General features: G+C 33.6%; 1 protein-coding gene across 3 annotated transcripts in view; it reads right to left on the reverse strand.

The window, feature by feature from the left end:
- The window catches only part of TRPS1 (transcriptional repressor GATA binding 1), a 260,490-nt gene that overhangs the window by 164,667 nt on the left and 72,360 nt on the right, over positions 1-23,463 (reverse strand). For all 3 annotated transcript variants that reach the window (XM_003256138.3, XM_004090798.3, XM_012508614.2), the window contains one exon: positions 12,140-12,743. In XM_003256138.3, the coding sequence (XP_003256186.1) occupies positions 12,140-12,743 (604 nt within the window). The remainder of the gene's footprint in view (positions 1-12,139; positions 12,744-23,463) is intronic.

The following is a 23,463-nucleotide window of genomic DNA, read 5'->3' on the forward strand; positions in this document are numbered from 1 at the left end:
ATCTTTCAATTATGAACGTAAAATCAATACCTGGCTGATTCTTTGCTGCTGCTCAAGAAATGCACCTTATTCAAATAATCATATTCACTTTTTCCACTATAATAATGTTTTAAAAACTTCAGGGTTTCTATTTCTTAGCTATCACTGCAAGGCAATTTGAATTAATGAAAGCCACTAAATAATACTGTTTTCCTGTTTCTCAGGAGTATATATACATGATGCAGTAACGTGACCTATGCTTGCCAATAAACTCTACTACTGTGTGGTCCCATAGAGGAACCTGATTGTTGGGAGGCCAATTCTCAAAATTTAAAATTGCAAGCAAGTTGCAGTTATTCAGCTATAAAGATACTAAAAGTGGCACTATTGATAATAGCAAAAAATAGAAATAAATGTCCAACAATAAGAAATCAATACACAACTTTTCCAGGACAACTAGTATAACATATAGTGAAATACTATGAAGTCAATAAATATGATGTAGCAGAATATACACTGCTATAAAACAGTGTGTAATTCATTAGAAAGTGAAACTAAAAGTTATTTAATAATAAACATACAAATCTATGGTTGCAGGTACATGTCTATGTGTGTGAGTGAGCATGTCAGTGTGCATGTGCATGTGTGTCTGTATCCAGAAGTAAATACATTAAAAACGTTAACTTATTTTCCTCTTTTTGCTTGTTTATATTTTCTAAAATGTCTATAATGAACATATATCTTAATAGGAAAGATAATGCCAAGAAATCCTAATTTAACATCCTTTTCTCTTTTCCTGGACTTTTTCCAATTTATTTCTCCACTTAATCCCTAGCCTCACTCTAGAGGCCACCTCCTCTCCTGAAACCCACACGAGCTAAGTAGAAATTTGGTCACTTTCATCATGATCACCCATATTTCAAATAATTCATATATGAGTAATGACATATGATCTCTGAAGGAACATAAAGAACAAAGATAGGTTTATAGTTTTAAGATTTCAGTGAGATGAAACTGAATTATTCACATCCATTAAATAGAGTTTGAATGATTCACAGCCAATTTTATTTTTATAATTGTAATGAAACAGCTGGGATTAGAGTCTATTCATGGACTCATAAGAAATTTGCACCCCACCTACTAAAATTAGTTTCTGCATCCAAAATTCTGATTTGAACATCTGACTGTGAACAAAACAGGCATCATCGCTCAATGCCAAGAAACTGAGGAAGGAGACTTTAAGCATGTCACTTTCTCACCGAATTATTTTCTCATTGTGCTTACTTCCCTTTAACTTCATTCATAAGCAGCCCCTTGACATGATTCTTTTGTAGTAAAGTTGTTTCCAAAGAATGGGCTTTCTTGTACAAGATAAGTTCAAATAATATAATTTTTGAAGCTTTCAGACTGTATGTGTGACAGTTGCTTATAACTTATGGATTCTCAGCCACTGGTTGGAAGTCATATTTAAGAATTTGTAGTTCATATGTATATGTCTTTGGACATCGGCATCATTACGTCTAAAATATAAGATTTTGTCTTAAAGTTGCCTCGGGTACCAATTCATAGATCTGAATGTTTAAGGTTTTAAAGGAAATTTACTTGACTCTAGATTTGCTTGACTCTGCAATTGTAAAGAGATTTGAGAAACTGCATACTTCAAACTATAATCTTCCAAAGCAGGAAACAGTGTATGAAGCTTGAGTGACTCACCCAGGGTCACACGGCTAGTTAGTCACAAAGTGAGTCTAGAACACAAAGCCTCCTTTCCTCCAATCCAGAGCACTTTCCACTACATCACAAGGGAAGAGCAAAAAGAAAACATAACATCTAATTTTACCAGAAAATAAAATACAGGCAGGCCTGAACCACAGCCAGAGTTAAATGTGGAGCATACCTACCTCCAAACCCAACTGGAACCTCAAAGGTTAGTATATATTTTAGACTCTTCAAAAATATTTAAATCACATGTGAATTTGAGGAAAGCTCAGATTTTAAAAACTCAAAAGCACCCAGTAGTCACACAGCATAAAGTTATGACAGTGTATTAGCTGGATAATACATTTGTAGACCACAGACTGTCCATCCAGACAATTTACACTTTAAAAACATCCAGCCTTCTTAGAATTAGTTTGTAAGTCAGGCAAAGAGGACAGATTTTCCTGTATTACCAGGGAACTTTTGGGTAGCCAATTTCTGACGTTAAGATTTAGATAAGCAAAATATGTGCATCTCCTAAAATATAGCCAGCATTGCCTTCAATTATACCATGATTTTACAAACAAATATACTTCTAAAATGTAACAAAGTTTTTTTCATTGTTCAATGTACAAAGGAGGATGTTTCAAAAGTTCCACACTGAGTCTTTTTTTTAAAAAAAATCGCAAATAATTATTTTGAAGTAAAGTGAATGTCTCTTTCAAATGTACTGTTTGTACATTTTTAGATTCCATATAGAAGAGTGGTTTAACTCGTTTGTCTTAAACATTCATAAATAACATCATACATCTTTTCATAAATGTATGGTTAAGAGTGTCCTGAGAATCTGTATTTTTAGCATATAGGTAGCACAAATGCAATGTTAATTCAGAAAGTATTCTTGCCCCCGCTCCTTCAAATTTTCATTAAAAAACAATAAAAATATTCTATAGTTAGCAATAATATATTGCATATTTCAAAATGGCTAGAAGAGAGGACTTAAAATGTTACCAGCACATTGAAATTTTGATAAATATTCAAGGTAATGGATACCCCAAAAACCCTGACTTGACCATTACTTATTCTACGTTTGCAAAAAATTCCCATGTATACCTCACAAATGTATGAAATATTATGTATCAATAACAGAAAAAAAGAATATTCTGACATTCTGACAACTTTATCAAAGAAAAATACTTAATGGAATCAATGTGCATTTAATATATTTCAGCACAAAATAAAAACACAATTAAATGCCATCTTCTAAAGAAAAGAGAATTCAATTCTTTTCTCTTGTACTCCCTCAAAGCCCATGCCATTACCCACACATCCGACATACATCTGGGGAAGGCGAAAACTTCAAAACTGGTCTGACAAAGTGTGAAGGGCGGCAGAAGCATCATCCACAGAGGCAAAGCAAAAGCAGAGAAAAGAGAGAAATTATTCCCCCGAGAAAGGCAAAGCCTGAGTAGACTGCTTTCAATTAAAACCCTTGACTCAACTCTGCTTAAGAAAATGAGTTCTTCTTGCAAATCAGTTTCTCTAAAGAATAAACTATACTGCATATGCAATATAAAGTAAGCTTATTATACTGCTTACCTTGTATCGGGCATGTACTGTATTCCATATATGTGATAAAATTGCCACTTGCTTTTCTCCTAATTTTTCGCATCTATCATTAAATATGTCAATTTACAACTTAGAAGTTAATCCTTAAATATTTCTAGGATATTATTCCCACGGATGTTTTATGAGCCAATTTACTTTATACCTTAAAAATTACCCCTTTAGATAACAGTGACTTGGACATTAAATACCATTTGTTATAAATCATGTACTTTCTCATTTAAATAACTGGAAATATACTACGTGAAATTATCCAAAAAAGATGATAAAGCAACAGAATAATATGTACAAGGAGGTCCTTCAAAATGTCCTTTATAATTAAAAATCGGAAGTAGCCTAAATGTTCATTAATAAGGAATGTCTTAAACATACGAGGATGTCACTATTCCATGGTATAATGAGGCACAAAAATGAACATTGTGGGATGTATTTGTTGATCAGAAAACATGTCCACAATACATCGAAAAATTAAAAAAGAAAATTATAAAACAGGGAGGTACATGATCCTATACTTGAATAAAATATATATTTAAATATACATAAAGGATACATTAGATGCCAAAATATGAACACAAAAGTATTTATAGGTTGGAATTTATGAGTGGTTTTCATCTTCTTTACAGTATATTGTATCATCCAACTCTTTTGCAATAAGCAGGTATCACTTACATAATTTCAAAAAGGTATTTTGTTTTGTACATATACACATGAAAACGTGTATGCTTAGATGAAACAAATTAATTCTGAACTTGTAGAAAGTCACCCAAGTATTTATTAGCAAACCATATTGAACCAAAGGAGGCTATGCAATGGTTATGAGCAGGGACTCTAGAATTGCCAGAGCTAGAATTTAATCTCTGCCATTATAAGCAGAGTGATCTAGGCAAAATACTTAATATCCAAGCCTCAGTTTACTCATTTAAATGATGGGGATAATAATAGTTTCAACCTCAAAGAGTTCTGGTGAAGATGAAAGGAATCCATCCAGTAATAATGGAAAGGCAGTAAGCTTAATCCTAGAAACTGAATGCTAATTGACAACCAATTATAAATATCCATCTATTTTAACCAAATTATTTTGGTAATGCTTTCCTGTACAATTGTTTTAAAGTAGTTTCACCAGATTTTCTCTTCTTCATTAAGAATTCAAATTTGACAGCTACAAACAGGTATTCTTGTGTTACCCAATGTATACAGCTACAATCAGAAAGTTAATTCCCTGGGATTTTATGTGCTTTGTCTACCAAGACTTTTTTATGATCGAGCATCAGTCTTGTATAAAAATTTAAACTAAATGTAACACTACAGGCAAATGCAATTCAATAAATCATGTTCTCAGAGATCTTATCACTTCCTTCACACAAAATATCATTTTAACCAGAAATCTATTTTAAAAATCTTTTCCATTTTGTACCTAAATTCTCATAAAAGTTTAATTCATAATTGGTACCTTTTTTAATGTTAGCAAATTTATAAAGGGTATTTTGCCTTTAAAAATAGATATCTATACTGTATATACTTAGCATTTTCTGGTTATTCATGATGTTACGCATACATAAATTTCCATGGTAGAAAATGGTTTATCCTTTTCCTAATTAATATATCCAAAGTAATTCTTCAAAATTAAGAAACTACCTTTTTTAAAACAGGGAAGTTAACACATAAAATTACAAGTGAGAGGGAGGCATTTAATCATTCTGAGATGAACAATGATGCCAAACGCTCAATTTATCACAAGTGTGCTGTCGTCAGAAAAAACAAAACTAAGATTCCTTTGCTTCACTCCTAACCACTGATACAGAGTTGTGTTCCAGACTTCCTTGCATTTGTAAATTATAGTTCATAATAAAAGTCTGTAAATAGTATTGCTTCTCCAAAAGGAAAATGGGTCTTCAAACATCAGTGAAACAATTTGCCTTTCCCTAAACTAATAACACAACTAGATACAGCAGTACCTAGCTTGCCAAGCTTCCTTAACAGGCAGAGCAGTCTACTAATCAATGCCTTTGCCTATAAACACTTAAGGAAAGTTTTGAACAGAATCTAAGGGAAGGGAGAGGAAAAAAAAAAAAAAAAAAAAATATATATATATATATATATATATATATATATATATATGACAATGGAGACAATATTTACCTTTTTGGTGAAAATAACAAAATCCACAAAAATCCAAAATAAAACTTTGTTGTGGCATTTTAGGTATTGATGTGCCTATAAAATGGACCCATCGGACTGAGCTCTGCCAGAAAATTACCAGATTCACATCAACACTACATATCTCATTTTTGAATCATTCTGGCCCTCTGCTCCTGAAACTTGGGCCCCCTTCTGTATACTCTTCACTTCCAACATCTAAGAATGCTCAACAATGGGTTCTTTTGGGGGCCCTGTTATCTCCTGACTCATGAAGTCCACGGAAAAGAGAAGCCAAGCAAAAGATAGTTATACAGGAAATAATGAACAGATACTGTGCTAAAGGATAACATTTCACAGTGGCTGCAAACCTACAGTCCAATTCACTAAGATACATCTGCTTCATCTGCTTTAGAAACCTGGGCCAGCAGAACTATGCCAGACCTCACAAACAGTCTAGGTTACAAAAACATTGTTGTTGTTGTTGTTCAAGTGCTATTAATGTGGGTGGGAGTATAAACTAGGGCAGCCACTATGGAGAACAGTATGGAGGCTCCTCAAAAAACCGCAAACAGAACTACATACATGATCCAGCAATCCCTCTCCTGAGTATTTTTCCAAAGGGAAGGAAATTAGTATATTAAACAGACACCTGTACCCCTATGTTCACTGCAGCACTATTCACAATAATCAAGATACGGAATCAGCCTAGGTGTCCAGCGACAGATAAATGAATAAACAAAATGAGGTAAATACACACAACGGAATATATTCAGTCATAAAAAAAGAATAAAATTCTGCCATTTGCAGCAATGTGAATAGAACAGGCGAACGTTATTTTAAGTGAAATAAGCCTGGAATAGAAAGTTAAACACTGCATGTTCTCACTTATATGTGGAAGCTAAAAAAAAAAAAAAAATTGATCTCATAGAAACCAAAAACAGAACAGAAGATATTAGAGGATAGGAAGCATAGGGGGAAAGGGAGAATAGGGAGAGATTTGTTGAAGGATATGAAGTTATAGCTAGATGGGAGGAGTAAGTTTCGGTGTTCTGTAGCACTGTAGGATGCCTGTACTTAACAGTAATATGTAGTTTCAAATAGCTGGAATAGTGAATGTCCCTAATACAAGGAAATTACAAATGTTGAGGTGATGGATATGCAAATTACCCTAATCTTTCCACCACACATTACATGTATCACAACAGCACCATGTTCCCCATAATATGTACAATTATCGTGTGTGCATTTAAAAAATAAAGTGCTTTAAAAAATGTGTGGGCTAATGAAGCAGACTTACAGAAAAGAAATTAGATTGCTTGAAAATCTCATTAATCTAACTAATAAAACCAAACTTCTATACCTATGGAATTGGTTTTAGTTGTTTTCTACTGTCAAAAATGGTATATAAATGTAAAACATGAATAATCAATAAATAAGAAAAAGCTACTTAAATTTTACATGGTAAAACAGAATTGTCATGTTCACTATTACACATAATGAATTTGATACATGGATTGTATTTTTAAAATCTAAACTAAAACATTTGAGTTTAAATCATATATTTTTCAAATAGATGTCAACAGAAATACATCTATATAGCACAGAAGCAGAGACATGTACAAGGATTTTTCATCTCTGCATATAGTCAATAGTTTTTAATCATTTATTTTACTCTTAGGCAAAGAAAATATCAACTGCTACCTAAAGAGAAACTACCAACAGGGCCTAAAGTCACGGCTTCATAACCAGTGTTCAGGGAGGTATATACTTCCCATTTTTCCTGATATAGTCTGATCTCTTTGGTATTTTACTTATGCACATGTAAAAAGTTCAAATCGGGTGAAAAAACAGTTATGTACATAAACATTAAGTCAGTGCTACCTCTATGATAACTGGAATTTTGCTTTCATTTTAATTAAATATGAAGCAAAACAATGAATATTACTTTTCACTTCAGACCATCTTTAGTTAAAAAAAAGGCTCCTGCAGTCTTCTGTCAGTGGTTGTGAAGGCATTCAACATTGTCACTTGTTTAAACGTCTGTTTGGCTGCCAATGGACTGTCCCCAAAAGAACATTTTTGCATCTCAATAGTCTGTCCGGTATCAACAATCTTTAAACTATAAATTTAACGCTGCTGAAGAAAAGGGGAAATAACATTCTCATTGTACTGTCCTGGTATCACATTTACAAAATGAACAAATAATCAGACTATTTCCACTTATCTAGCACTCTGCATCTGAGGATCTCAAATGGCCTGACAAACGTTAATTAACTAAGCTGCACAACACTCCTGTGAGGGTGGCAGGCAGTATGATCCTCTCCAAGCGACAGATGAACGGAGATCCTGGGAGGCCCTTCCTTTGAAAGTCAGTGGCTCAACTTGGAACTCAACTTCCAGAACTTGGAACTCAACTCCCCAGACCCATGGTTGAGCATCTCCGCTGAAGCCAAGCAGCACAAAATGTAGATGTTACAACTGACAGACTTTTCTAAATAAATTTAAACTGGAAACCAAGATCAATCTCAAGGAGATTTATCTTTCCTCTAAGTGCAAGAAAAAAGTGCTCTAATAACTACAGCATTTGAACCTACGGAAGAACCTGAGCTACGAGTTATCTGTAACATTCTGTTTTGACAAATAACATGGAGGAGTTTACCTGAATGTTGATTTGCCATGAGCTCCCCCTAAAGACTCAGCCAATAAGCTTAACTGTACTTCTGTATTTTATTAACAAATGAAAAACTATACAATGTTGGTTAATTTTTTTGTGAAATTTAATGATCGATTTTTGGATCCTTATTCATGTAGTTATCAGATAAAAAGCCAAGTTTTCTGCAATGGAATATCCAATCTAAAAATTCCATTTCAAAAATAAAATCCAGAATTTCTTATTCAGGAAACAATAAGATTAATATAGTTGCGTCTGCGTAAGTTTATCTAAAAAAAAAATACCTTTGTGTAGATGTACATCATAAAAATAAACTTGTCAGAAAAGTATACAACTTTACATGAATGCTGACTATACTATACTACTTAGTTTAAAATGATTAAGAAACATCTATTGGAATATATAAAATAATTTACTTATACTTTTGGCACAGGTAATTTTAAACATGTTAACCTCTTCACAGACCTAAACTTTAAATGAAAACACTGGGTTTTCAAAATATTATTAGTAAATGTTGGTGACCACCTTCAGGTGGTGATTCATGTTTTATAAGATCTATTCTAGAAATGTTAAGATAATAAATAAAAGTTGTCATATAAGCTTAGACTATTTCTAGCAAAGATTCTAAAGGCCTTAATACTTCTTCCTACTAACACAAGAAAATACTCAAAAATTTTGCAGAAATATTGTGTGATTAATATGCAACAAAAAGCCTAGTTTTCCTAGAACAATTTATAAGATCAAGTTTATGGCAATGTGGCTTTTGTCATACTCAAAGCACAGTAGTCAATAGAGGCATATGCAACTTAAAATTTTTATATCAAGATCAATTTCATACTAATAACAAGGGAAAAATATAGACATTTACTAAATAACAATATACATAAATGATACCATATTGAACACAAAACTGAAAGCCAAACACTGACCCTGACATGAGCCAAAAAAAGGAGAAAACCACTAATGTTAATGAAGAGAACATTTCGAAATTTTAGCTCTTCTTGTGATTCTTATATTTCCTTCCTCACTTTGAGAAGTACAGCAAACTTTCATTGCTAAAACCAGTTTAAAAAAAAAAGTTATCAGAAAGACTAATATGCTGAAAGCAACATTTTAATTATGTGCTTTGTAACACAATCCTAACTACATTCAGTCTTTTATTTTAAAATCTTTCCATTATTTACCAGCATAGTATTGAACTATATTAAATCAACATTTTCTGTTGGGCAAGTTTTCCATACTTAATTCTTGATATCACTCTGTATAGTATTTTTAAATGATTAAGTTTTACTTTAGTATTAGAAACTGTATATATAAATGTATTAATATACTTGCTCTATTAATGCTATATTGAAAAAACTATTTAATTAAAAAGGCACTTTTAAAATCTGATAGTTTACATTTCTTAAATTACTTACAATTTCTGAATAATTGTAGTTACTTTCAAGTTCTATTTTATTGTTTCAAATGTCAGTATGCATTCTGTAGGCATATATTTATACACTACTGTAATTTGGGTTCAAAACATGTAAATTATATCTGTATATTTCTACGGTGTATTTTAAATTATTACAGGACATCTTCACTAATAACTATGTCTCTGAAACTACAAACTTACAGTACCTTTTTTTTTGCCTTTAGTAAACATGATCTCAAAATTCTGCTTTTTTTTTTTTCTACCACTGGTAAGGTAATGAATTAGAGGTATGTATTTGGTATGATAATTTGAGAATACCAACTAATACCAGCAAAGTAGAATTTGTGTCAAATTTACAATGAGAATGGGCTATTTCTTAATTCTGTTAGGTGTCTTAAAAAGCTCATCATCTAAGATACGTACACACTGAAAATGTCATATACAACTAATAACCTAAATGTTGTACAATAAATTAAATTGGCTACCCTTCCTATTCCAAATATCCAATAAAATTGGTGATTTCCAAAAGCACTATTCAAATATAAAATGTGAATCTTAAAAGATTTAAATTTTATTGCAACCACAGGATGATTCAATGTTCTTCCTTTTATATATGCATATGCATGTATATGTATATATTAACGTAATTTTATCAGATCTCTGAAATTTAGTAGATTACAGACTTTGAAGATAGTAAATCATAGGGTTGGAATTTGGCTACTATTGTAGAACATAGCTAAGGAATCTCTTGTTGAAGGTTTCCTACTTCAGCAGCTAATGTGGAGGAACTGAAAAGGCGGTTAAAATGATGCAATAGAAACTTGAAATCAGGGATTTAAGGAAGTGGAGGGATTGAGAAAAACAATTTTTTAGAAAAGTATTATCATCTCCATCTTGCTCGAAAAATGCAACCACTATACTCAGGTTTTTTATACCATTGCTTAATAAATTGTCATTTCAAAGTCTTAGAGTATATAAACAATGGCAGAAAAGGTGATATTCCAGAAACAGTCAAACAATATGGCGTCGAATGAAGATGTCATGGATGAAAACAATTTTAAGTGGAAAAAGGAAGGAAAGGGGCTCCAGTGATATAGATATAAGGTCCCGAAATATACCATACTCTCAAAATGCAGTATGAATTTAATAAAACATAGAACATTTCATTCCCGCCTTATAACCAGAAGCCATAAGTCACTTGAGGCCAGAAGAGTAATGACATGCTGAGAAAACAACAAATATTGACAATTATAGAAATGCAGCTCCATGTATATTCATCGGAGGGGAGTTCCCTAAATTGAACCCCCTCTTGAAGGGCACAGAAACTGTTTCTCTTTTTTCCAAAGTTACTCATAATAAACTTGCTTCTTCCCTGCAGGAAGGATTCTTTGTTTCTCTCTGTACAGGGGCATCTCCTCTTCTGTATTCAAGCCCTTCTCTTAGCTCCAGGGCATGACTACAGATGGGAAAGGTAACAGCTTTTATAATTAACTGTGCACCTCTAAGGGGTGTTTTTCAACTCCGCTAGCGAATACTGAGAAGCACAGATAGGCTTCAGAGAATCTGCAGGAAATGAGAGCAGAGCAGCCAAGCAGACATTGGCAAGAGCAATTTTTCTCCCCAGTATACATCCAGAGAGAACTCACTGGTCTATGACCCGCAGGTCAAAGCACCTGGCTAATGGAACTCTATTTCCTAACTAGATCTTTCGTAAAGGTTAGCTAGTTTCTGATCCTACCTTCTATGCACGAACAAAGCTTCAAAATCATCCAGAAAAGCTCAAAACTTTCACAGAGTTAAGGTAAAATGTCCAAGAGGTGGTGTCTTAGGCATCGAGCAACTATCACTTATTGGGAGCTCATGAATTTTCAAAATCTAAAATACTTTTTAACAATGCTGAGTCTACATAGTATGAAGAGAGCAATCGAGGATCTTACCTTACTCAGAGGTTTTGTTTTCTTTTTCCACATGGAACTAGGTCTTTCCCCCTAAAAGATCCTGTTCTTATCAAATGCATGGCATTCTTCTTTGGCCGCTTTTCACACTAATCACGTTTAGGCTTTTCTCATTTTTCCCCCTCTTGTTGGCAACTCGACAACAAGCATTGTCATTTATACATAATTATATCGTGGGTTTTAAAAAACTCTGTATTTTTGTATGAACATCTCATCAAGGACATTACATTCTTAGTGATTTAAATCTGTTCTGACTTCCTTATTAACCATATACTGTCATGGCAGCTTAAAATTTAAAAGTCATTTAGTTATTTCAGTGTAACAGATGTACATCCTTCTGGGATTCTAAACCTCCCTTCTCCAAATATGGCCTTGTTGTTTTGTATAGTCACCAGGAATGATTAACCAACATTCAATCTGAGCTAAGAGCAAAGACAAACAAGTGACTGCCTAACACTGTATCAAGTAAGTGCACAGCACACACAAACACACGAGTTACTTGCTGCCGCTTTGGCCTTAGGAGTATAAATCCCCAGATTGAGACAGATCATTAAGTTTCACTTCACACACAACACAATCCTGTATAGAAAGGATGTGTGTCCCTCCTTTTGCCCTTCAAAACAAATGAATTATTTAAAAATGAAACCATCCTACCCGTAACAGGGACTGGGATTCATCCTTGGACTTGTTTTCTCCCGATGCAGGATACTGCTGGGGGAGGGCCCCAGACTTCTCTCCGCCAGCTGGCACCCCCTGCAGGAATCCCTTGGTTTCCACAGCCAAGCCATAAATAGGTCGCGCCAGATGGGCAGCTTCCACATTGGGACTATCCCTTAGAGTCTTCGTCTGCTCTTGGGTGCCGGACACAGGCGTCAGCAGCCCCAGGCTTGCTTGGGTGTATGACGGACTCCCCCGCAGGATGTCTGCCCCTCTCCAAGTCACATTGCGAAGGTCATCACTGGAACTCTCGGTCCAAACTTTCTCTTTGAGCCCGTCCTTCTCTTCCAGCTTCTCTCTCTTCACCACACTCTCAGAAACTGGCTCTCCCATTTTAGAGTCTGGAGTTAGCAGATTGTAGACCTTGAAGTCAATTTTGGGCTCCTCTTTGATGGTGGATATGGCATGACCGTCCTCTTCGCCGTTGGCTGTAGTGATGTCCTGTTCCTGGCAGTGAACAGTGTTGAAGTGCTCCAGTAGTGACTGAGTATCGGCAGCTGTAAAACTGCACTGACGGCATTTGTAGCAGCTGTGTGCTCTCCTGGAGAAGAAGAAAACGGTTATTGCAAAGACAGCGTTCCGAAGCGTTGTTTTATTTTTAATAGCCTTTAAGCACCTGAATTTTCTACCTACTCATGCAATGTAGTAGGTAGAAAGAAATGCAATATTCTTAACACCCCAAAACTGGAATGTAATTAACTGGCATTTTCAGTTCTATATAAAGAATTCAAAGTGCCCTTGTTATATTAGCAGTAATAGGTATAACACAGACACACACAGACACACAAACACACATCATGCACACACGCACGCTGCTTGTGCTTGTGCGCATACATTCCAGGTGATTAGCATTAAAACTGGTTAGTTTGCATTACTATTAAATGCCCCACTCTGTTCATTTTGCCTTGATAGATGCATTTTACCCTGATGGATAATCATTAATTATATCATTTAAGTCAGTATTCTTAAGTTTTCACACCTGATTTCAAATGCCCTTTTCACTTTCTGTTGTTTAAACTAAATTGAGGATTTTCCCCCCATAGATATGCTTCAATTTCTAATGCTGAAATGCTTTGTACAGCTTTTCCATATATTAAAAGGAACTAAATTTAAATATAAAATAATAAATCATTATCAAATTATTAAATGATTTTAAAAAAGAAATAAAATGAAAGCTTTTCCATCATCAAATTTAAATCCATTTAGTGAATTAAATATTGCTCACTGATCTGTAAACTCTAGAAAATAAGATGTATTTATGATTTTTCTCTAAACAAATTCTATCCATCTATGAGAACATAAACACATTCAAGAAATTGAGTGTCTGTTGAGTGTCAAACACCATAATAGAGGTTTTACAAATACATTCATTAAAAGGGTGTGTGTGTTTTCTTTTTAAATAGCATAAAACAAGATGATTTTATTATCAAATTCCCTACCATCTTCTGCTGTTAAAGAGAGAACAGTAACTGCTACATTAGGACAAATATTTGATTAACAAAGAAGAACAGAAGTATTGCACTGTAAAAAGCATACCCGAAAGATACACAAGTGATGTGGAATAAGGCATATTTTATTTAACTATAAAAGCTATGTATGGCTGTCTAAATAAATATCAGGGAAACACTTTCTACTTCCCTGATATAACTTGCTATGAATTACCAAATTAAAGTAACAAGATAAATTTTGTGAGCTATTATTACTTAAAGCTGTAAGATACTGTAAGTTATGTACTCATATATGTGATTTTAGATAATCATCAAAATATTTCTTTGCCAGGCATTGGGTACACATTGGTGAATAAAAGATATATAGTCTTTGCCTACCTGCTGCTTAGAGTCTAGTCAGGAATGACTAGACAGGAAGTTTCACGTGACTATAAGTCTGTAAGTACAAAGAGTGACAGTTGCTAAGAATGAAATGGATAGTAATTGGTATAAAGGGCTGCGTAGGTAATCAGGAAGGACTTTCTGAGGGAGATATATGAAATCAAAGGGTGAAAAGAAGCTATCCTTGGAGGATGAGGAAGGGGAAAGGAAGCCACATTCTAGCTAGTCTGAGACACTGAAAAGAGGACATTGTGGTTTTAGAGGAATAAATGAGAGGAAGAATGTCAATTGACAAGCTTGAAGGGTTGTCTAGAGCTTTGTAGGTCATGGTAGGGAGAGGGGATCTCTTCAAAGGTAAAGGAAGGCAATCAGCTGGGTAGTAGGTGCTCAAATGCATGTTTTAATTACTCTGGGGCTGTAATGTTCACTGATAACTGCATTCCTTTATAAAACATGTCTGATGGCTGAAATTCCAAAAGAATGTTCCTATTTTATGGAAGGAAAATTCACAGGTATAAAACATGAAACAAAATCTCAAGTATTTGTTGAGCGTGCTTAATGTAGCACACAAGAGCTTACATTTTGTTGAGTAAATATGGATATTTACTTTTTACAGAAGATTGTTTCCAATCTTTTTCCTATTTTTTTCATTGTTTAAGTAGTAAAGAAATATACAACAAATGACAAATAATGGGAGGATGAATTGACCATAAAAGCACAATAGTAAAATTAATTTCCTCAAGTGGAAATAGCCTAACCTTTAATGTGAAGATGATTATGAACAAGAAGAATAATCTTGCCACCAATGTCAAGGCCAGAAAATTCAAAAACAGGACTAAGAATACAAAAGACAATAAACAATACCTAAAACCTAGGACCTAGAACCTCTGTGGATCTCATCTACAAAAGCTTCTTATCAAAAACACATTCCAGGTAGGGCCTGGTGGCTCATGCCTATAATCTGAGCACTCTGGGAAGCAGAGGCAGGCAGATTACCTGAGGTCAGAAGTTCAAGACCAGCCTGACCAACATGGTGAAACCCCATCTCTAATAAAAATACAAAAATTAGCTGGGTGTGGTGGCAGGAGCCTGTAATCACAGTTACTCAGGAGGCTGAGGCAGGAGAATTACTTGAACCTGGGAGGCGGAGGTTGCAGTGAGCCGAGATCACGACACTGTGCTCCAACCTGGGCGACACAGCGAGACTCCATCTCAAACAAAACAAAATAACAACAACAAAAAAACCACACACATTCTAGTTTAACCTAATGGGAGATAAACAGATAAATCCAAAATTACCCTACTGAATATATTCTACACAATATATTGAGTCATGGAAATTAAAACAACAACAACAACTTCTGAAAGCACTTAGCAAACCATGATCGATTTTCACCCCAAGATGGTTATAATGGACTCACTGTCCACTTTAGCATATTTGTGGTTCCTTGACATGGTGGGATCTCTGCTTGAAATCTCTAAAGAGATCCATGCCTATAAATTAAAACTACAAATTACCACTGACACTTCTACCAAAACTGGTAACTCCAGTGATAAAATGCCAAAGAATCATAGTGATTCTGTTTCAAGATATCAAGACTGTAAATACCAGGGTGACAAGAAGGAGAAGGGATCAACATATATGAAAAGAAATACAAAATTCTTGTGGACCACAAAGCAAAATTATTTTCAAACGGTAGACTCTCAGTTCTTACTGGTGAAATGACCAACCACATGTAAGAGTGTAGACTCTTAAGGAGAATGCTTAAGCTTCAAACTTTGGCTCTGTATTCTACAATGTAAGTAACTTTGAATAATTTACTGGACCTGTCTCAGTTTCCTCATCTGCAAAATGAAAATAAAGTTGTCTCTTGATAGGGTTCTTGTGCATATTAAGTAAATAAATGAGAGTTAATCAGTATAAATCCTAAAATTAAATAAAGCCGCTCTGTTCTCTGTGAATCCACATTCTGTACTGTTTCTGCAAGAGTTTAAACTTACAAACTGGTGCTGTGGTATCATTCATTGCCATTCCCCCATGTACCTCAACCATGACGAAAAAAACATTTTTAAAACCAAGCTTATGTCCTAGAAGATCCTTTGCTTTAGGACATGGCCCAGTAGAATATATTCTATGCTTTTCTGCTTCATCTAGCGGCATTCAATGACATGAAAGAATGAGCAGTTTAGCCTTTTACTGCTTAATTGTCAAGCTTTACTCTTTTTTCATTAATAGCAGTCAGAGCCAGTATCTTCAAATTCTAAATAACAAAGACAGTAAGGGCATTACCTGTGTTTTATTAAAACCCTGGGAGGTAAGGATGTTTTATGAATGTATTCATTAAAGTTGTTTAGAACATGGCATATCTAGGAATATAGCTAAGTAATTAAGATTATGTTCCTTCAATATCTACTGATTCTGAAGAAAGATGAAGGAATAGGGGTCACTTAAGAATATTTCTAGATTGCAGAATCAGTAGATATTGAAGTTACATAATCTTCACCTATTATTTAACTAGTACTTCCTCTCAAATATACAAGGTCCTAGGTCCCCGCCCAAAACATGAGTTCATCACAGGGTATCACACCCTGAGACAATGTGTCTGAGTCTTCTAGGTTTTCTAGTTTGAAGTTCCTGTCCCAAAGGAAAACTCCCTGACTCCTGGCATGTCTCAGCAGGAGCTGCTCTCATCAGCCCGGAGAGGACCTCGTGAACCAACCGACCTAGGCAAAACCGCCCATGGTACAGGTGCTGAAGAGCTGTAGGAACACAGAGAAGAGTGGGGATAGGAATAAAGTACAAAGGAAACAGAAAGTGCAGGGGTAAGTTTTCCGTGAGAACCAGGTTTTATGTCGAAAAGGAAAACACATTTTAACAGGAAGGATATTACAACAAGGTTGTAAAAACAAGCTCAATTCACACTTCTTTTGAAAGTTCAAAGCACTCATGTCTACAGGTTCTCACATTCCACTGAAGTATACGGCCCATTTCACAGATAGTAAAATGGAGAAAGAGTGCCTTGCCCATTTCATCTATATCAAGTCAAGAACACAGGGCTTCAAACTCCCAGAACGATGTTATATTTTTCTACTTTCCACTGCCTACCTTTCTAATTTTATATAAATGTAAACTACTGACGATATGCCAAATGAAAACACAGGGGATGGAAAAGGTCTTCTAACAGAGAAAAAAGAAACTGACTACAGCAATGGTTTGCAAAACAGGCTGGGCAGCATTGCACCCAAAGAGTTTCTTTCTCAGCAATAGAGATTCCAAGTCTTTCTTATCCCACTGAACCACAATATCCCGGGCATAATCTGAGAATCTAAATGTTTAACAAAGTCCTCAAATGACGCCAACGCAGGGACCAGTACCCATAAACTGTATTACTAGCTACATAATGGCTCTAAACAACTTAAATGAGTAAACTCACAAGACATCTCCTAACTCCCAAAGCTTTAATAAAATACAGGTAATGATCTTACTATTATTGTTATTCAGAATCTTGAGACTCTGGGTCTTACTACTATTAATGAAAAAAGGATAAAGCTTGGCATTTAAGCAGTAAACTGTTAAACTGCTCAATCTTTCAGGCTATTGAACACCACTAGGTGAAGCAGAAAAGGCAATTTGCTACAAAGTGCTCTTGAGATTTGAACAACTCCTTTCTCCTTATATTATCAGTCCTAAATGGATGACAGGAAACATATTAAAAAGACAACACTACTGTCAAAAGCCTGGAGCAATATAAACTTTTCAATAACCTATACTAAGATCTAGACCAGTGCTTCTCAAACTACTGTGTAAAAATCACCTGGGGATTTCATTCAAATTCATATTCTGATGCTGCAAGACTAGGGTAGGATCTAATATTCTGTATTTCTTCTTTTATTTCAAATTTTCCCAGATTCTGATAATACTCTGTATTTCTTACAAGCTCTTAGATGATGCTAATGCTGTTGTTTCCCAGACCACACCTTGAGTAGCAAGAATCATGCAGCTATGGTCATAAATAACTCACAACAAGTGTGTTGGCTTGGAGTGTACTGTTAATATACCTGCATGTACTCAGCACTTTTAGAACATTCCCAAATGAATTTTTTTTTTAAGAGATGAGGTCTCACTATGTTGCCCAGGCTGGCCTTGAACTCCTGGGCTCAAGGGATTCTCCCACTTCAGCCTCCTGAGTAGCTGGGATTAGAGGCCTGCACCACCATACTCAGGTCCAGGATGAATTTTTTATGAATAGCAACATTGTTATTATTCTTAAGTCACATATACCTTCTAACTCAACGTTCACAGCTTTATAAAATAAACTACAAGCACAAAATTGTCAGGAATAATCCCAATTCATTTTTTCTTTATCACTGTTTGGAGATTGTCTTTAAATATTCTTTAGTACTAGATCATTTACATATATTGCCCGAAGCAATAACACAAAGTATACATTTCCACCCCACTTTGCAGATAAAGAAGCAGAAGCACAGAAGAGTTAATTAGCATAAAAATATTGAAGGCAAAATAGAATACTTTTGCTCTTGTCTATGGTTACTGTTTCATGTACGTTATTTGATAGTTAAAGCAATGATTGTTCAGGAATTAGTACCTAAAAGATTTGAGCATATTCTGACATGTATCATTCTCACAATAATAACTGACAAGATCTTCAATATAATGTCACACTTCCAAATAATAAGACTAGCTTATAATAAACCCCAGTAAAAGGAAACGTTTCTCAAGAATAAAAGTTTAGTCATTGTGAAAGTACATTAATTTGGACTCTCCTCCAACCTACTAAATGCACTTTCTTTTCATCAGCATTAACATGAAAACTTCAAAGACATTCAGAAAATTTTTCCTCTATTTCTCAAGACCCAACTTAACCACCCCCTCATCCATAAAGACTTCCCAAATGATTCAATCCAAGAATTAATCTAGTGTCTTCTTCGTTACTCTAAATCCTTGTATTCCTCTTCAATTTTTTTTAATCACAGATGGTATTTGATTAAAATTATATATGCCTCACTTTACAGGTATATGTAATTACCCTAAGGTCGAGACCAAAGCTCACACATGTATTGATTCCTCTCATCACAAAACATCCAGATTGACAGCAAGTATCTGCGTAATAACAAAGAAATGGATAATCACAGCTCTGGATGTTCAAGATGCTGGATTTAATATGTAGGGTCACAAAGCAGACAGAAATATTAAGATGTACACAGATATTTTGCAGATGGCATATTTTGAGTGATCCTATGAATAAACTCTTCATTAGTTAAAAACTCCTAAAACCTCTGGGTACATTAAGCCAAACTAATTTCAAATTTTTTACAAATACATGCTTTGTATTAATCTAAATGCTATATCCTTCTGCCACACTGATAGCAAACACTTTCTTCATATTATCTGAGAAAAAAAGATGTCATTTTATAGACCTCCTTAGCATAAGCATAAGGTCATCACATAAAACACAGAATGCTCAGTTAAATTTAAATTTCAGATAATAAATGAATATGTTAGTGTATGCTGCATAAAATATTTGGGACATAGTTTTATAAAATCTCACTGTGTCCTATACAATATCTGAGAATGTGGAGGCAAGTCAAAGAAATTTTGATTACAGAACTAAATCATGCTTTCTCTCTAGGCAAACGACATCAAATTGCCTAAAAAGATCAAATTTGTATTTAATTCAAGTGACTTAGAACCTCTGTGAAAAAATAATTGTTATTCCTTATTCTACTTTATAGAATTTTCATGTGCTATAAAAAAGCATTTGTTTTTTGATCCTTCCATGTTTCAATGCACAATAGTCTTTATTCACAAAAGTAGTATTTCATTCATTAGTAGAGAATATTATGAATTATTTTCATAAATCGTAAAGCATTGAGGAATGCTTCTAGAAAAAAATCAGCTAAAAGATGCTACTCCTTTACTATGCTCTGTTAATATTTTTATTTTTATAATAAACCAACCTACAGTGTATGTGAAGTACAGCTCTGAGGGATGCCTTGTTTTTTTCTTTTAAATGTTAACTTGAGATTTATGTCATCACTTGAAGAGCTCTTTTTTACTAAATAACAGTATATTACTTTCAATAATTTTTTAAATCTTAAAGACAATCAATGAATAATTTTAACCACAGTTTTTATACTTCAGTGACTAAATGAAGCATCAAAGTAAATGAATAAATCATAAATACTAATTGATTAGACTTTCAGAGGTTTTTTTTTTTGGTTATTACAGAATCAAACGACTACGGATAAATTATCACAGAAGTAGGGAAAAGGGAGGTGATTCAAATACTTAAATTTAAATGTAGTTCAAGTAGGTCTGAAATCTAATAAAGTTAGTCATTTTTGTAATATATGCATTGTTGCTATAAATGTCTACAACGAGTGGCATGTGGCATTACTGCCACTGTAAAATGATAAAATGAAAAACAAGAAGAGAGTAGCAGGAACAAAGACAAAAACAGAATTACAGATGGATTATTAGGTCAATCCTTGAGAACTGTAAACTAGTTAAAAGAGGAGAAACAGTCTACAGAACATAATCCAAGAAAAATTGAAATTCCGGATGAAAATAATTATGTTGTTTACTCATCTTGCATTTTTAAGTTGAAATAATCTGATTAGGATTTGCTCAGTAATAGTAACTGGCTTTTGGGGAGATGGGATGAGGTGCTCACATCTTCGAGTGGTAGAAAAAACACCACTAACACCTATCTTAAAAATCAAACTTAGAATTCCCTTTCAAAAGGTAAACATTCCCTACAAAACGTTCATACAGAAAGTCTTTCAATAAAATAGAAAGTAAATAAGGAATAGGAAATTATTTATACAAATGTCAATGGAATTGAAACTGTGGCTAAAATGTATCTTATTCCAAGACTTGATAACTGTTCTTGCACAGTATTCAGAAGCATTAGTTCTGAAATTTCTAATAAATAATGTATACAAATAAAGGTAATGGCTTTGTGAGGTTTTATTTGTTTGTTTGTTTGTTTGTTTGTTTGGTGAACTATAATATCCTGGGTAACTTTTTGTCTCACAGTGGGTATTTTCTAATTGAACTATCATGTCTATTTCAAGGTATTATAAGCAACTGATTTATTAGGTATTATTTTTAAAAATATGACACATAACATATACAAATTTAAATGTAAGATAGAGATTGAGCAGGAGCTAAATTAATTTGACCACCTACTGCAACCAATGTCAACTCTTTCAGTCTGAGTTTACCTGTTTTATGTCTGGAAGTTGCAAGCACTGTTTAAAAATTTTAAAATGCATTCGTAAATCTCCTAACGCACAGTCTTGTCATCGCATACACTACCAAAATATGTGTGTAGTTTTCCACATTTTAGCCAACAATGAACATTTTAATATTTGTACTAGACAATAATTATATTACTGAGTCTGTAGTAGTTCTTTAATAGTAAGTTATTTAATAGTAAGATTGATCATTCATTCATATATTTACTCGACATGGGCAATGATGAGAATTGATGCCTCATTTTTTAAAGTTGTACACTGTATGTTAGTGACATACAAATAAATACACACACACATATTCATTTACATCTAAGTTCGCAAACAAATTAAAACCTGAAGCGATTTCAGAATCACAGAATGTGATTTTACATAACTAAATCAAAATCTATGTGAGTGTAGACAGGAAGAGATTCTATATGGATAGATATAGATATGATTACATATGATAAAGAAAGTACTATTTATGGTACAGTAGAGTATATGTAGACGATATACATGAGCATCATATACATATATACTTATATGTATGCATACATATATACATATATCTATGTGCATATATCATATGTATACATACATGTCTATATGTATATTTCAGATGTATTTATCCATGCATGCACACATGCATATATGTGCATGCATATGATATTCATATGTATATCATAAACATATAACATGAAAATTTATAGTTTTATCTTTTGAATTTATATAAAACACTATCCCACTGTGACTTGTCTTTATCATGTTTTTATTCAGTCAAAATTATTCTAAGGATCATTTATGTTGTAGTCACTTGTCACTTATTAAATTCACTACTGTAAAACATTCTACTGCTTGAAAATTCTACAAATAAATTAATCTTTTTTGGAAAGACAATCAGAGTTTTTTCCTGTTTTTATTTTGGACTTTGTTTTGTTCTTTCAAAAAAATGCAATTATGAACATTTTTGCACGTTTCCTAGCAAACCCATGCAAAAGGTCTTCTGAAAAGTTAAATTACGTAGTCACTGGGAATACGAACATCTGATATTGCCAAATTTTGCCAAATTTGCCTTCCAAAGTAGTATGTTCTGACCATTTCTATCCCTTATAAGGTGTTTTATCATAAAATCTATGTTTTCTGAGATTAATAAAGGGATCTCGTTTTTTTTTGTTTGGTTATGATTGGCCCTGTATAACTTTATTGATCCTTAGCTTTTTGTTATGGAGGTCTAATTTCATTGTACAGAGTCAAAGGATATGTTCTATGAGATACTGTTTTTTGAAATTTAATTTTTTTGGCTTAATATGTCTCAATTTTTATAACTGCTCTATATGTGCTTTAAAAGCATGTACATTCTCTAATTTGTACAGAATTTGTATCTTTTTATCAAATCAGGTTTGATAATTTGTTGTTCAAATCTTTTCAATTTTGAAAACTTTTCTGTGCTTAACTTTTAAGGAGTTTTCTTAAAACTTTATCATTGTGATTGTGGTGTGTCATGTTTTCCCTGTAGTTCCTCTATCACTTTTTGCTTTACTTATTTGTATTTATGTGTTATGTATTTAGAACCATTGTATGTTCTGAAGAAGTTAAACCTCTTATTATGCAATGATCCCTTCTTTCCTCCATAGGCTATTTGTAATAAATTCTTAAAATTGTATGAGATTAATAAAGATACCTCGATTTTCCTTTAGTTTATATTTGTGGGTATAACTAAGTCTATTCTTTTCTTTTGAACATCCAGAGACTTATGTTTCAGGTGTATATACAGTATGCAGGATACAGTTATAATTTTTTTAAATATCATCTGATATCTTTTCAGTGGAAAAGTTTAATAGACACACATTAAGACTTTTGATATCTACAATTTTTGTAGATTTTACTTTAAAATGTCTATATGTCTAACGCTTCCCACATATTTTCTCACCATTTTTTAAAAAGCTGATTGAATTTTATGGGTGTTCTTTATTTCATTATTCCATTTTTTCTCCTCTATAGTTTTGGAAGTTATGCATTCATTTCCTATTCTTTATTAGTTATCCTTAAATTTTTCCAAGTATGTATAACAAAGTCCTAGCTTGCTAACTCCCAACAATTTAGGTGTCTTAGAATACCTTCATTCTAGGCATTTTCCCTTCAAACTTACATAGTAGCACAACGCAATACCTT

Source organism: Nomascus leucogenys, chromosome 16, assembly GCF_006542625.1.
Source record: "Nomascus leucogenys isolate Asia chromosome 16, Asia_NLE_v1, whole genome shotgun sequence".
Lineage (NCBI taxonomy): Eukaryota > Metazoa > Chordata > Mammalia > Primates > Hylobatidae > Nomascus > Nomascus leucogenys.